The sequence below is a fragment of the Pelophylax lessonae genome (assembly GCF_965119305.1).
Source record: "Pelophylax lessonae genome assembly, chromosome: 7".
In the NCBI taxonomy this organism is placed as follows: domain Eukaryota; kingdom Metazoa; phylum Chordata; class Amphibia; order Anura; family Ranidae; genus Pelophylax; species Pelophylax lessonae.
This window is the reverse complement of record NC_138774.1, coordinates 208,291,992-208,308,989: the sequence shown is the minus strand read 5'-3', so window position 1 is coordinate 208,308,989 and position 16,998 is coordinate 208,291,992. Positions and strand designations below refer to the sequence as shown.

General features: G+C 42.8%; 1 protein-coding gene across 3 annotated transcripts in view; it reads right to left on the bottom strand.

Moving 5' to 3' along the window:
• Positions 1 to 16,998, bottom strand: part of LOC309559298 (caM kinase-like vesicle-associated protein) — a 147,346-nt gene that overhangs the window by 35,329 nt on the left and 95,019 nt on the right. For all 3 annotated transcript variants that reach the window (XM_082262525.1, XM_082262526.1, XM_082262527.1), the window contains one exon: positions 3,444 to 3,518. In XM_082262525.1, the coding sequence (XP_082118651.1) occupies positions 3,444 to 3,518 (75 nt within the window). The remainder of the gene's footprint in view (positions 1 to 3,443; positions 3,519 to 16,998) is intronic.

Here is a 16,998-nt window from a genome sequence, read left to right as displayed (position 1 = left end):
GTGGAAAGAGAGTTGGAGGGACTTGGTTCCAAAACAGAACGCAATGTTCCCCATGCAGCACGCACACATTCAAGAAAACCGGCTGTTCAGTGAGGCTGGGTGCTGTAATGACCATAGGCTGGAAAATGTTTATAATCAAAGTGAATAAATGTCATCAGCACACCAAGGATTCCTCAAAAGGGTCCAAAGCTTTATTCCGTGGTCACATGATAAATATACAGAAACGTTTCGTAGCTACGCAGGGCCCCTTCATCAGGCAAGTGACCACCCTGCGTGGCTCCGAAACGTTGCTGTATATTTATCATGTGACCTTGGAATAAAGCTTTTGACCCTTTCGAAAAATCCTTGGTGTGCTGGTGTCATTTTTTTCAATTTGGGTCCAAAACAGGGTGAGTTTCTCCAAATAAGGCACAGTTGCAACCTACACATACCTGTTAAAACTCCTATTAAAATAAATTGGAATTGTCTTGGCTGCCCATTTGCTTCTTCAAATTGATCTTAAAAATGTATTGTATATGACTGAAAATGACTATTCATGTCTTGATTTTCTTAGATTTGATCCTAACATTTAAATATGTTAGACTGAAGCGTGGGCACCTTAAAGCAGAAGTGCGGAATTAAAAAAAATAAACATTTATACTCGCCTATATGGCTGCAGCATCGAGGCTGAGCTACCAGCTGGTCAGGTATCTGGGTGGATCCCCACATTATTGTGGGGATCCCTGCAGAGCCTGCATCGGCTCTGTGACGTAAGTCAACAGCAGGCTTTAGCACAAGAGTGCAGAATTAAACTGTTCCTTGCCCCAATACTTCTTAATTCTTATTATGTGCCTGCTCTACCATGTACTTCTATGAGAAAGTATCCTGTTCACCTTGCATTGCTTCCTTTATGTGAAATCCCTGGTATTCCTGCAAGTCCTTCTGCTTTACTATTAAAAACTGAACACGGTAGGCATGAGAGCACACCGTGGTCAGTTCTCTAGCTATATCAAAAAATGGGAAAGGGGATAAGAGAGACCTCAAACTCCCCAATTAGAGAGGTACTCAATGGGACAAGGGAAATGGAAAGGGAAATTTTTTCTGGATTTTTGGATACCAGTATCTAATGGTTATAAATCAACATCAAATGTAGATAAAATAGTTTTTATTTCATAAAAATGTTAATCACATAGACATAACAAAATATGAAGAGAACAGAAGGAAAGGGGAGGGCAAGACAAAGTAAGAAAGGGAGGGGCCTTTGTCTTGCCCTCCCCTTTCCTTCTCTTCTCTTTTTTTTTCCCCCTCCTTCCCAGGTCTTTCCTCTCTTCCTCCTTCCTCCCCCCCCCTTTTCTTCCCTCCTTTTACATTGACCGCACTCAGAGCTTTATTGCATTCATGAATTTTTTGTATATTCTTTCATAAATATGTTAAGGTCTCCCATATCCGCCGGTGAGACTATGTGGTGATCCTGCCGCCCCCATTGGTCAAACCCGCCTCATGGTGACTGCAGGTAAAGTTGATACTCCCCACTGTACTATGGGCACCCACACACCCATTGTCTCAATAATTATGTCTTTTGACTTTATTATGACTCGTTCAATGTTTGTTCTATTTTCATAGAATCGTTTTTTAATCCATTATTGCTTCTCCTGAAGAAGCGGCGTAGTCCGCGAAACATGTAGAGAATCCACTGTGGAAACATGCCAACTACACTCCACAGCTCTAATTATGTCAAATGCACTTCAGTCAACCTGTTTGTATATTGACTTTGCTTGTATGTCTTGTGTATTTTGTTATGTCTATGTGATTAACATTTTTATGAAATAAAAACTATTTTATCTACATTTGATGTTGATTTATAACCATTAGATACTGGTATCCAAAAATCCAGAAAAAATTTCCCTTTCCATTTTCCCTTGTCCCATTGAGTACCTCTCTAATAGGGGAGTTTGAGGTCTCTCTTATCCCCTTTCCCATTTTTTGATATAGTCTAGCATCTGGAAGCTGATACCGCTACGGTTCTATTAACTATAGGCTTGTTTTGAAATTAGTTCTCTAGCTATGTTGGGAACTCGGTGTTCTCTCATCCAATAATCGGACTTGTCCTGACATGCCCCCGCTGCACAGCCAATCACTGGCAAGCTCAATGTGCTGCCGCTTCTCCTCCCCCCAGCTCTTATGCAGCTGAGAACAGAGGGAATGTGATCATTTATAAAAAGGGAAAAAAGGTTTAGATAATGTCTTTTTTGTTATATATATATATATATATATATATATATATATATATATATATATATATATATATATATCTATACAAAAATGTTTTGCATTTCGTTTCTATTTTAGAATGAATGGGTTGTTTTACAATTTGATAGTTTACAATCAATTTAAGTGTACTCATGTAAGCCCCTGGAGAAGTATGGCCAAAACAGCTTTGGCCATACTTCTCCTTTTAAGCTAGCCATATATGTGGCAACTTTAAGGACATTTGGATTGACCAGGATTCGAACATACATTTAAAGTGGTTGTAAACCCACTTTGATGACTTTTACCTATAGGTAAGCCTATGATAAGGCTTACCTAATAGGTGCTGTAAATATCTCCTAAACGTGCACCGTTTAGGAGATATTTACATTGCAATGCAGCCAATGACATCATCGGCGCATGCGCTCTGAAGAAAGGACCGCCCATGCCGTTTCTTCAGAGCCCTGTGCCGTAACTGGCGGCTCCCGCACGCATACGCGAGAGTGACGTCACGTGGAAGATGGATGCAGCTGGCTGCGGGATCAACGTGGGCTTCGTTGCAGGTAAGTGTCACATAATGTGCTAGTATACGATGCATACTATGCATATGCATTTACTTTGCAGGAACAAAAGGAAGTGTTTACTTCCTCTTTAAAATAGCTTTCAAGAAAACAAGCAATCGACCACTAATATATTAAATCAATCACCTTGAACTGGGCTTTAAATTGAGAGCTGTCATTTTGTCAAAGATAATCTAATATTGCCATAGGGTTGGATCATGGCAATTTCAACTCCATCCCTTTCCAGTTGATCGAAACCACTAATTAGCTGAGGATTTCAATTCCAACTCAATTGAAAGTGGTTGAAATTGTGAGAAAGTTGACAGCTTTAGGGCTAGTTTAACGAGTCTTCTTTACACACAAGCAGGTGAACAAAATACATTTTTGATTGCAGTTTCCTATAATCAATAACTAAGATCTGCTCAGATTTCTGCAGTGATTGCAGGGTTTAGCCAATTGTCTATGATTAATTATGCAGAAGAAAGCACCGTGCTCAGTTTTTAGATAATGACTGTGGAAATCTGCACTCAATCACAGAATATTTTTAGTTGCATAACTGCAAATCTCCCGTGGAGTTTGACCCTAATCTCTATTCTCCTGTTCTTTGTCTACGCACAGCAGCACAGGTCCGGTATATTCTTAGCAACATGAACTTACAGTTCTTGAATAATATAGAATTCCTTCTTGGTTTCAAATGTATCGATTAGCTGCAAAATGTTGGGATGATTCACCCTGGACAAGAAAAGAGAGACAAAAAAACAAATACAGTGTGAAAGGCTGTGTAAACAAAGGGTTACAGGGAAGCAGAACAGAGAATGCATTTTATAGTGACATTAAAGGAAACCTGTACTTATAGAAATACAGACTGCACCATGGCTGACCTTATTTAGAAAAAACTAGTTGCCTGGCTGTCTTTGGTATTAATATTTTGAAGTACTGTCCCAGAATAAGCATGCAGATCCAGAAATTCAGAGTAAAGTCAAAACTCATCTGCAGTGAAGCCTCGGGACCAGAAAAACAGGTTGGGAATTTGCATTTTGAGAAAGTCAGAAATGGCAACCTTTCTATTTCCTTCAGGACAAATGTAATTTAAAGTACCATGGTTCTATAGGCAGAAAGTTGTTTTTTTTTTTTTTCCTAAAAACCTTCTGTGTGCAGCTGCCCCTTACAGTTACTTGAGCCCCATCTCGATCCAGCGATGTGCATGAGAGCAGCGGCTCTCTCTCTCCTCATTAGTTCACACAGCAGCAAGAGCCATTGGCTCCCGCTGCTGTCAACAGCAGCCAGTGAACCAATGAGGAGAGGAGGGTGGGGTCAAGCCACACTGTGTGTGAGTGAACAATGTCCATTCACAGGAGCGCGGCTCAAGAGTAAGCCTACTTGAGTGCCACCATAGCAAGAGGCAGAGGGAGGAGCCAGGACCGCCAATGGGGAACCCAAAAAGAAGAGGAGGATTGGGGCTGCATTGTGCTAAACTATTGTACAGAACACTTTTTTTTAGAATCACTTTAAGCTCCTGAGCTTCCTCATGTGACCTGATACCTAGGCAATGATCACATATGGTCTCTGGCTATCAGAAGCACTGGGGGTGATTCCAGTTGTTAGAAACTGCAAAGAGTACATCGTTTTTTTTTTTTTTGTTTTTTTTTGGGGGGGGGAGATATCTGATAGATTTAAACCAAGACAGGAGGTTTTTTTTAACGGCAACATCTTTGTGCAGTGCTATTTAGCAAGAAACAAAACATGGATATGTAAAAAAGCAGCAAGTTTGTCCTTGTGATAGTTTATAATTACAAATTACAAGTAGAAACAAGGTTTTAATACATTTACGCACACTAATAGAATTATTAACATGAATCTAAACCCTTTAACACATATGCAAAAAAAATCTATACTTTCCTTTTAAAGTCGTTGTAAACCTTTTGAAATGAAAATCAACAAAGCATATCCTTCTACAGTGTGTATATGCCTCTGTCCAAAGCACCCTGCGTGATTTCTGTCTGGTCTCTTATTCCTCTTCTATCTGCATGAGTCACTTTTGACAGTCTATGGGCTCTTTCACACGGGCGTTCTGTATGTTCGTATATCACCCCATCCGTTTGCGGGATATATACGGACATAATGCATGTCAATGGGATTGCGGATGTCAGTGGATAACCATCCGCTGACATCCAATTTGTGTCCTTTCAGTTCTGTTCCGTTTTTTGGAACGGAACAGAACCCTATTTTTCTTCCGTTAAAAAAAACGGAACGGATGCAAAATCGGATGTCAGCGGTGTCATCCGCTGACATCTGCAATCCCCATAGACATACATTATGTCCGTATATCATCCGCAAACAGATGGAATGATATGCGGACATACGGAGCGGATGACACAAGTGTCATCCGTGTCCGTGAAAAAGAAAAAAAAAAAGTGCCGCAGCGGAATAAGAAATCGGAGCAGCCGTGTGAAAGAGCCCTATGAGGACACCAGACAATCCCGGAGATGGTCCTGCCCCCTCTTCAGCACACAACAGCTGATTGACAGCCTCAGCTGTGCATGTTTCTATATGAGACTGTGTAGAGAGAGGTGTGTCCTTTCTCTCCAATCAGGTCTCAGATTACACTCAGCTCTCTGCTGTGCAGTGTCTGACATCAGAACCCTCCTGCCTCTGGAAGCTGAGAAATGCTGTCTAAAGTGTGTTCTTTGAAGGGCTACAGAGAAGAGAGAGCTGCAGATAAACAGGTACAATTTATGTAGGAGGATTTGTTTCAGCTCTGTGTAACACCTGAGGCCAGTCACTTCAGTGGGTGTATGTAAGTGTTTACATAAACTTTAAAGAACCAGCTCTATTAAAACACTTTAACTCTTTTAAATCAAACCTATGCCTGGCTTCACCATATTGAAATTTAGCAATTTTACCTAACATAAAAACGGGCAGATCTACTGCCCTAAGTAGAAGATTTTGCTGTGGGCCATCTTTGTTCTTGCTATGTTATTGTGCTACAGTTGGGCCATCAGTCAGAGCTAGTCCCTTCCAACATATGTGCTGCATGGACCATCCTGCTGCAAGGATCAAAGTACTTGACAGCTTGTGGAACCTACAGGAGTGCTGTGCTATAGGCAGCTGAAGGGGCTGAGCCTATAGGGGTGTGGTGAATAGGCATTCGTGTTGCCGGCTTTTATGGTTATAGGGGTGTGGTAACCTGCTGACCTGCATGGAAGGTCAAAATTTGCATGTGAAATGAGGTGCAGCTTTGGAGATAAAGCAGACGCAGGAAGTTGCTAACAGCATATTTGGCAAAGGCGGGACATACGGTTACCGTTTCTATCCTCGTACATTCCTTCTAAATTGACTGCAGACATTTGCTGAAGGCCCAGCTCTGTGCCTCCGGTGTTTTACCAAAATAGACATCTCTGCTTCTCTGGCTAGTTCAGGATTGTCAGTCAAGGATGATCTGGGGAAATCATAGCTAAAGTGATTCTGAGGATGTCTTCATTCTGTAGCTACTCTCTACCCCACTGCACTGCTTGATGGTGATCAGGCATCAAGCTATATCTTCACCACCTTATAGGCAGAAGGAATAAAGAAGAAAAGATTACATTTTTTTCTGCTTTGTGTTCTACACCAATGTGGTTTTGCTTCACATGTGACACATTCATTCACACTGAGCTCCAGGCAGATGAAAAAGACACCATTTCATGATGTGTATTCATGAGAAATAATTTGATTTTTACATACAAATTGCATAAGTAACTTATTCTGTCTATATATCAGGCCCATGCCTTCCTTTGCACTACAGGCCAGAAGACGAGAGGGTAGCATGCATGAGGAACCAATGGGTTTTCTGTTGTATGTACACCTGATGACTGAACTGTGCTGACAGATAAGAGTGGAAGGGGCAGACTTATGGCACTTTTCCACTGCAAGTACCGGCTCGGCTCTACTCGGCCCTGCTTGGCCCGGTTTGCTTTTCCACTGCTGGTACCGCATGGTATAGTGTCGGAACGGTTCGGTACAGTACGGTATAGGTTTGCTTTTCCACTAAAGTAGTACTAAAGTTAAGTGGGTGGGATAACAATGGGGTGGGTGGGATTCTCTGACCAATCAGTGGCTAGTAGTGACTGCATGCAAAGGATTGTGGGATATGGTACCAGTTTGGTACCTGTTGGAACCACAATCGAGTAGGTACTGTTTTTTCAGAGCCGTACCGTACCGTTCGGTTCCATGCAGTGGAAAAGCAAACCTATACCGTACCGAACCGTTCCGACCCTATACCATGCGGTACCAGCAGTGGAAAAGCACAAAAGCTTGCCGAACCGGTACGGTTCCATGCAGTGGAAAAGCGCCATTAGTGACTTATGAGTGTTCGGGTCTTCTTCCGGGGTCCAGTCAGCAGGCTGAGGGCTAGAGGCGATACTACTGTATTCTTTAATTCTAGACAAAGTGGTGTCTCACCACATATCTTCCAACTTTTTGAGATGGGAAAGAGGGGCACCTATTAACAAAAGTATGTAGGCATAGAACACAGCCTTTTCCATGCCCCTTTAATGGAGAATTCTACCAAAAAAATATTAGTTAAATCCACCAGTAGGCTTTTTTTTTACCACTATTATTTCTTTATATTGGCTTTTCACATTTACAGATGCAGCAATTTGGATGAAAGGTTTAGCACTGTAAAACACTTTTTGAAAGCTAAATAGTGAATCTTATATACAACGATACAGATCAGACCAAAATGAGGGACAGATGAGAAGGAAAGAGGGACAGATGGCATTTGTGCCAAATCCGGGACAGTCCCTCGAAAACAGAAAAGTGCCATTACAGAAATATAAATCCTTTGGCAGACAATGGCAGTTAACATTTGTGTATTAGCTGTTTGCTTGGAGTTCTGTATTTAAAGAGGAGCTCCAGGCTCTGAAGTAGAAATGAAAAGTCTGCAGCTATAAAAACTGATAAACAGCCACTCTCCTGTCCCATGATCCAGTGGTGTGCTCACCCCAGCCAATTTCTCCCTGTGTCCTCTCTCGCCAGCATCTTTACTATGGGCACCCAGCTATGACAGCTTGTGGCTTCAAAGCCAGGTGCCCACTGCGCATGCCCGAGCAGCACTGTGAATGGTTCTGCAGTCTTCTGGGATCTGTCATGTGTCCCAGAAGACTTCGGGAGGAAGGGGTGGAGGAGAACTGCTTTGGATTGCCTAGGCAATCGAGGGCACAGGTATCTGTCAAAATAAGGTAATGGGGTTCCCCCCTTCCTCCCCAAAAGCTCAATTTTACAAACAGAGGCAGGGAAGGAAGCCTTAAAGCAGAATGTCCCCTTTTGGGTGGAACACCGCTTTAAGGACAAAATGTAGTACAGCCCCAATTCTAAAAAAGTTGGGCCATTGTGTAGAATCTACAAAAAAACAGAATGCAATGATTTGCAAATTTCATAAACCCACATTTTATTCACAATGGAAAACATATCAAATGTTTATTGGATGAGAGCATATGCTGTTCTAAAACCTGCATATAGCTTTTTGCTTTGATGGTGTCTTTCCAGATGTGCAAGCTGCACATTCCATACGCACGAATGCACCCCCATACCATCAGAGATGCAGGGCTGCAGGCTTTTGAAGTGCTGATAACAAACCAGAAGGTCCCTTTTCTTTTTGGTCTGAAGGACTTGGCGCCCATAGTTGCAAAAAAGCATGTCAAATTTTGATTCTACCAACCATGGAAGAGTTCTAAACTTTGCAACGGACTAATTTAAATGGGTGAGCTTTGCCCCACAGAAGGTGGCAGCATTTCTGGCTCATGTTCTTCTTTGCTTGATAGAGCTTTAACTTGCAATTTTGGATGGCATGGGATATGTTTCCACAGACAGTGATTTTTTTAAGTATTCTTGAGCCCATGCAGTGATGTCCAACACATAATAATACCTGTTTTTAATGCAGTGCCGTCTGAGGGCCCGAAGATCATGAGCATCCAATATTGAATTTCAGCCTTGTCCCTTGCATACAGAGATTTCTCCAGATTATCAGAATCGTTTGATGATATAATATACAATAGATGATATATTTAATGTCTTTGCAGTTTTTCGTTTAGGAACATTATTCAGAAATTGTTTGACAATTTTTAGATGCAACTTTTCACAAATTGATTAACTTCTGCCACTCTTTACTTTACTCTGGCTCTCTAAGATGCTCTTTTTATATACAATCCTGTTAGTGAGGTGTTGCCATTTAAAGTGGTTGTAAAAACTGAAGGTTTTTTACCTTCATGTATTCTTTGCATGACAGTAAAAAAGTTGTGTGTGCTGCTCCCCCCCACAGCCCCCCAATACTTACCTGAGCCCCCTCTCAATCCAGCGATGTGCACGTGAGCCTCGGCTGTCCTGTAACTCCCTCTCCTCATTGGCTGAGACAGCAGCAAGAGCCATTGGCTCCCACTGATGTCAATCAGAGCCAGTGAGCCCATGAGAAGGGAGTGGGATTGAAACAGAGCTACGGCTCTGTGTCTCATAGACATATAGAGCAGGGCTCGGGAGCGAGCATGCGCCAGTGCCCTCATTGCAAGCGGCTTGCTATTAGGGTCACTGGCCAAGGGAGAGAAGCCAACAGCGCCGATGGGAGACCCGAGAAGAGGAGAAGTGTTGCTTTCATCAATTTCAAAATTCATTTCAATTGTACATTGTATCAGTTTAAACATTTGATATGTTTTCTATTGTGAATTTGGGTTTATGAGATTTTAAGATTGTTGCATTCTGTTTTTATGTAGATTTTACACAGCTTCTCAACTTTTTTGGAATTGGGATTTTACATGTGATATGGGTTGTGGCTTCCCAGGGATATATAGCTTTTCATTTTCCTCCTATCCTCCTCTTTTTAGTTTTGGATAGAATGGAGAGAGATTAAAACACCCATCAGATTTTTGTGCTGTCTGTGTCCCCATTAGGGAGACTCACCCTCTCTATTTGTCCTGTTTACCATTATCATTGAAAGTGAAAGTACAAGAAAATCCCCAAATTTTGGGTTGTCCCCAGAAAAGTAACAGAGGGGAAATCTTCCAATGGGCACATCAGTTCTGGTGACCTGAGGGCCCCCAAGGAATACCTTTAATTTGCAGGGTTTTCCTCTTCACTATTTTAACCACTTCAAAAGCACCTCCCCCACAGTTTGAAAGCACTCCCAGGGAACACATTTAACCCTTTGCTCGATCCTGATGTTACCCCCTTTTTTTAGCACTAATCACTGTATTGGTGTCACTGGTCCCCAAAAAGTGTCACTTATGCCTCGTACACACGTGCCGATCGTCGGCCGACCGATTGGCCGTCTTTTGTCCAGGGCTGTCGTGTCCGCTGAAAAGTGCAAAAGACTGCACACGAATTTTGTCCGCCGACTGCAGAAGTGATGGTTAACTTTCCCTGTGTTTTTTCTTTTCTGAGCATGCCCAGTCTTGCAATCTGCTGATTGTCGGCCGAATTCTGTACTGACTGGCGAACAATCGGCCGTTCTGGTGTTGGCCAACAAAAATTTTAATGCTTGCACGACAGATTCTGTTCGGCCGAAAATGAGCTGTCGGCTGTCGGAAGCATCATACTAACAAGCCTACAATCGGCCAATCGGTCGTCGGCCGAATATTTACGGCCGACAATCGGTACGTGTGTACGGGGCTTTAGAGTCAGATTTGTCTGCCGCAATGTTGCAGTCCTGCTAAAAATGGCTGATTGCCGCCATTACTAGTAAAAAAAAAAAAAAAAGTAAAAATAAATCTATCCCATAGTTTGTAGACGCTATAACTTTTGCACAAACCAATCAATATACACTTATTGTGATTTTTTTTTATTTTTACCAAAAACGTAGCAGAATACATATTGGCTTAAAGCAGAGTTCCAGATATTTTTGTTTTTATTAAAAGTCAGCAGCTACAAAAGGTGTAGCTTCTGACTTTTAATAAACACACACACTCACCTGTCCTACGATCCAGCAATGCGGCCGTCCGTCACAGCCGGGTGCGCATTGTGCATGCGCGAGTCGCGCTGCACGTCGTGAATGGCTGGGCAATCTTCTGGGACCAGTGACGTGTCCCAGAAGATTGCAGGGAGGGAGGGAGAGGAGAACTTCCACTCGAGCCCCCTAGATTTGACAGGTACCTGCTCCCCCCCAAAAAAGGTGACTTGCCAAATGTGGCATGTCAGGGGGTCAGGAGCACTTAAAGCAGAAGTTTCACTTTTGGGTGGAACTCCGCTTTAACTTGATGAAGAAATCTGATTTTTTAAAAAATTAAAAAAAAGTAAAAAATATTGTATATTTTTTTGTTTATAGCGTAAAAAATAAAAACGGCAGAGGTGATTAAATACCACCAAAAGAAAGCTCTAATTGTGGGGGAAAAAAAGGCATCAATTTTATTTGGGTACAGTGTCGCACAACTGCGCAATTGTCGGTTAAAGCAAAGCAGTGCCGTATTGCAAAAAATGGCTTGGTTAGGAAGGGGAGTGAACCTTCCCGGGCTGAAGTGGTTAAGCTCTATATTGCATTCTCATTCATACATGTTTTAGGTTCTGGAATGGGATGGTATTTAGGCAGAGTATAAGACAGAAAAAGCACAGGAAGCACTTCACTAATGCGGCAATGGGTTTTATAGTCCAACAAACCTGCAGGAGCCGCGGTCTCTGAAAACTAGTTTCACCCTCTGGCTATATAGCATTGCAAGGGTTTGTAAACCACATAAGTGACTGAACAGAATTACAAATATTTTAAAGGCAAAATACTCCTCCTAATATAAGATTTTGTATTAGGCTGTTTGTATGGAGTGTTGGTGGAATACAAATTCAGCTGGCAAGCATGTATGCATGTAGGTACCTATTATTATAACCAGTGTCAGTCATTAATATATCCAGCACCTGCTTCAAAAGTTTCCTCCAGTTAAACTTTATTTAATCTGCTCCATATACACCATTGTTCCACCTTCCTTAACTGCTTCTGTCAGCAGATTTTCCAGCGCGTAGAGAGACAATTGGGCACCATGTCATAAAGTAAACTGGGGCAATGTAGCTGATAAATATGTATGACAGGAAAACTCCCCACTGATCACGGTGGTGTGTCACAGCGATACGCAGAAAATGGTCACAGTGCCGAGAATAGCCTCAGATCGCTCACTGACAAACACAGCTCCACTGTTGAAGACGTAATCATGAAACATACAAAACTCTCTTGTGGCATATAGTCTAATCAATCTCCTTCCAAGCCATAAAAGCGGCGTTTTTCAGGTCAGACCTGACAATGATTAGTCACAACGCTATGATAAGCCTTCATGGCTTCATTTGCCTTTCTGTAATTTTAAAGGGAACTTGTCTAGATGATTGTCATCGCCGGTGCTTCCATTCAGCAATGAAAGCTGCCTTGGCCCATTCCCCACAAGTGGTGCTAGTTTTGGAGCAGAATTGTCACTGTGTGTGATGCTCTATAGATGTACTCTATAAATAACAATGTGGCACGTGGTGGCTCCTTAAATGAACAAGGTGAATAGCTGCCCCTTTAAAGTGATAGATCGCTATTAAATTGGAAAAAAAATAAATGAAAGCTGTTGGCGCTTCACCATGTATACTCCTAAATGAACATACAAGTCTCCATGGGTGTCCACAGAACTTTTTTCAGGGAGGGGGCATCATTTTAAGGTCACCCATGCTTTGCCCCTTTTCGCTCCTCCCCTTAGATCCCCCTTTAGAGCAGGCCAGGGTCCCCCCATAGATCCCCCTTTAGAGCAGGCCAGGATCCCTATAGATCCCTCTATAGTCTTACCTTTTCACCTATATTCCCCATGCTACCAGGTTTTCCTGCACCACCAGGTACCCCAGGCTCTCCCTAAAAAGAATATAAATATATATATATATATATATATATATATATATATATTTTTTTTTTTTAGCCAATATGACCCCCTTTAGAGCAGGCCAAGATCCCCTTTAGAGTAGATCAGGTCCCCAAAGATCCCCTTTAGAGCAGGCCAGGCCAGGGTCCCCCATAGATCCCCTTTAGCGCAGGGTCCCCAAAGATTCCCCTCTTAGAGCAGGCCAGCAAATCCCCCCCCCCCCCTTGTGGATGCCCATGCAAGTCTCTAGAGGGCCATCTGAGACCGCATGTACCGTAAAAGTGAAAAAGAGTATATATAAATAATGCAAAGGTATTAGTATCAGAAATTGAAAACAAAAAATAAATCAATCCAATGTGACTGTGCCCAACATCAATAATAAAGTGCTTCTTGATGTATATATCTTCTAATTGTTTCACCACGGGTGCTCGGGCGGTAGATGGTAACTTATCAGAGATGTTTGACCCCTTTTTTACAAAAGGTCAAAATGCGCTTTTTAGAAAACCCAGATTGGTTTCTAAGCTCACACCATTCCACTCCAATGATCCCTTGGGTTGTAGCTAAAATGTAAGGATATACTCCACCAGGGACACAAAGAAGGACTTTATAGTGTAGTATGTTTATTGGTGTTTAAAAAGGCATAAAATATACAGTATATATTGCACTCACATATAACAGTGCCTGAGCCTGGCACTGGGGATCTACAGTATGTGCGAATGTGGCCTGTCAGTTTATAGCCAGCGTGCGCTCCATGTCTCGTTCTCAGGAGAAAGTCACATGGGAATCCGGAAGTGACGAATCCCTGCTTCGACGTACGTTTCACCATACTTAGCGTCTTTAGGAAGTGACGACGCGCCATTTCCGGTTTACATTTGTAATGAGTGAAAGGATTTGATTGGTTGAACTCCTCCAAAAAAGGATACTATATAATACTCTTTTTCACTTTTACGGTACATGTGGTCTCAGATGGCCCTCAAGAGACTTATATGTTCATCTATGAGTATACACGGTGAAGCGGCAACACCTTTCATTTATTCTTTTTCCAATAGATGTACTCTAGTTCTGTTTCCAGGGGTCAGTCAAATTGAGTCATCTTCCACTGAACAAAACTAAACACTTTTGGCTTCCTTTTAGACAAAACTCTCTATTTCCAACATAGATCTGCCCATTTTGGACATCCCATGAATGACCCAAGAAAGGCAAGTGCTTTCCCCAATTTTAAACATCGCTTGCAGGAACTCCTTCATGCTCAGAAGCTTCATTTAAGACAGCGGGGCATTTAAGGAGAAGTAGGGCTTCCACCGAATACCTTTAATATCAAATACAAATGAATTTCTTTGGCTCTATAGCTAAATCAAGAGAAGTATGGCCAAACCTTTTTTGGCCATACTTCTCTTGTGTGTCTCAGGAGTGCACTTACTTGTGCTCCCCTGTGACCCAAAGTCATCTGATAGCGGGTTACTGCGCAGATTACAGAGCAGCTCCAGTCTCTGGAAGGATCCCGACTGTCTTGTCCAGATTCACCCATTTACCTGATTGACAGCTGGCTCCAACTCTTAGCGTGTGGCCCATCCCCTCCCCTGCCTGATGCTCCAATGAGCGCTGGAGGGGCAGAGTGGAGAGCGGTGAATGACAGTCACCGCTCTTCACTCTGAGCTGACAGAGAACTGAGCGATAAGTGGTCATGGGGATGGCGTCTCAGTTTTCGATCTTAGGCTGGGTTTACACATGTCAGGATGCGTCTTGCAGTCCGGAGTCCAGTGCATTTCTGTTCACCAGTTCAGGACTGATTCAGGGCCACATTTTCCCTTGAATTCGCACCTGAAATGGACACAAAAACGCACAGGACCCTTTTCCAAACTGCACTGCGGCCGTCCCGGACATGTGTAAACTGGCTCAATTGAAAGCCGGTCACATTCACATGTTATGGGAATCGGATGTGGGTAAAAACGCATTTCTATTCGCATATATGGGACAGCTGAAGCATCACACCAATGCTGCAACATAGAGGTGAGTAGGAAGGTTTGTTTTTGTTTTCTTTGTACCCAAACTTCTCTTTAAAGTGGAGTTCCAGCCACATACACTTTTATGAGCTAAAAATACCCCCCCTCATATTAAGCTAATATTAAGCTACCCCCAATTACCCTAACACTAACCCCACATTACAGTACATTACATTTACTGAATAAAGATAAATACCTTTAAAATTAATTGCAGAGCGCGGTCATCACCGGTGTGGGCATCTGAAGCTGTGGTGTCCTCCTCTGTGTTCCTCTTCCTGGTTCTGGGCTACCCAGAATGCCGATCGCAATCTCGCGCATGCGCTGTAGATTGCGATCGGCACTCAGGATAGCGACCGGCCGTGCCCATTGCATCCTGGGATTGATAAAGCTCATTTCCCAGGACGCAATGCAAAGGAGGAAGTGACATCGGCGGCCGTGTCCACACAAGGAGGAAGAGTATGGAAGGTACGTTTATTTTCATTAAAAACAAGGTAAGTGAAACAACAAAAAAATTTTAATTATCAAATACTTTTTCAGGTTTTTGTACTCTAACTGATGCTGCAAAGTTTATTTTTAGGCTGGAACTCCGCTTTAACCACTTGCTGACTGCCTACCGCATATTTATTGCGTGAAATCACGTACCACGTAATTTTGTGCACTAGATACTGGGTGTCGCGTGCGCCGCCGGAGGTGCGATTGCACGCTGATTGGACACAGGGGATGCCAATTAGCGGGTCCAGCAGACCCGATGTCCGCCGGGCACCCGCAATCATTCCCTAGAGTGGCAGAACGGCGATCTGCCTATATAAACAATATAGATCGCCGTTCTGACAGGGAGGAAGATGGAGATTTTGTGTTCCTGCTAGGCAGGAACACCGATCTCTGTCTTCATCCGGTCAGAGCATCCCCCCCCAGAGTTAGCAAACACCCCCCCTAGGGACACACTTAACCCTTTGATTGCCCCAGATGTTAAGCCTTTCCCTGCCAGTGTCATTAGTACAGTAACAATGTATATTTTTAGCACTTATCACTGTATTGGTGTCACTGGTCCCCAAAAAAGTGTCAAAAGTATAAGTTAGGTGTCCAATACAATATACACTTATTCTGATTTTTTTTTACCAAAAATATGGAGCAGAATACATATTGGCCTAAATTTATGAAGAAATTTGAGTTTTTACATTTTTTTTTATTGGCTATGCTTTGTAGCAGTATAGAGCACGTTTGATCACATTTTTTTGGACAGGGTTTTTTTCACACTTATCAGACAGATGAAACCAAACAGACCAAAAGGGGGGGGGGGGGGATAATAGAAGCTCATTGATAGGGATTACATATCCTTTAATGTGGTAATACGATTTATTCAGTGCCTTACCTGAATTTAATTAGCCAGGTACTGTGCTATTCATACACATTCAGTTTTAAAGAGATGAGTTGGCATCTCTAATGGGCAAATATCCAAAAAGCTATATCTACCATCTTGAAGTCCTTCATTTTCACCTGATTCTGCCAGGAACACACTTCCTGTCCTAGGGTGACAACACTCACTGTACTGTACCTATGGAAGAGCAATGTTGTCATCCTGGGACAGAAGGTGTGTTTTATATATATATATATTTATATAAGGGATCAACCGATTATCGACAACACCGATATATCGGGGACAGATATGCACTTTCCCCGATATATATCGGAATCGGCCTTTGGATTTACCGATATTGCCGATATTTAGGGAAAGTGCATGTACCGGGGTGATGCCTGCAGCTAGAGGCATCACCCCGGTACGGGCGTCCATAGCCGATGGTCGGCTGACTTGTAATGACAACCGATGTGGCTAAGAAGCCGCTCGGCTCTAATTACAAGGGGCGGGAGGGGACGTTCCCCCCCCCCCCTTCCACCGCCTTCCACGGCTCGCCCCGGGTCTCCCGTCCCACCGGGAGACCCGGGCATCCTACTTGCACCGCCGTCTGACCATGTCTCCATTTTTTTTAATTCGGTGCCGAGTACCCGGAAGTGATGTCATGACATCACTTCCGGGTACCGGAGGCGCCGAATTCAAATAACTTACAACTTTCAAAACTGCCAAACTTGGCGTTTTGAATGCTTTTAAATACAGAGGAGGGGTTTGGGGTCCCAGATCCCTCCACCACAGTACCTGTAGACATTAAAAAATAAAAATAAATGTTAATGTCCGAAAATATCGGCCAATAATATATATATGACCAAAATATTGGTATCGGCGTTAAAAAAAAAAGGATATCGGTCAATCACATATATGTAGCAGGTTTTCCAGGCCTGTGGCCTGATGTGGGTCTGCCATTGGTACCGTTTACCTCTCCAGCCCATGTGAGCTGCGACCCTGGGTGTGAGAACTGA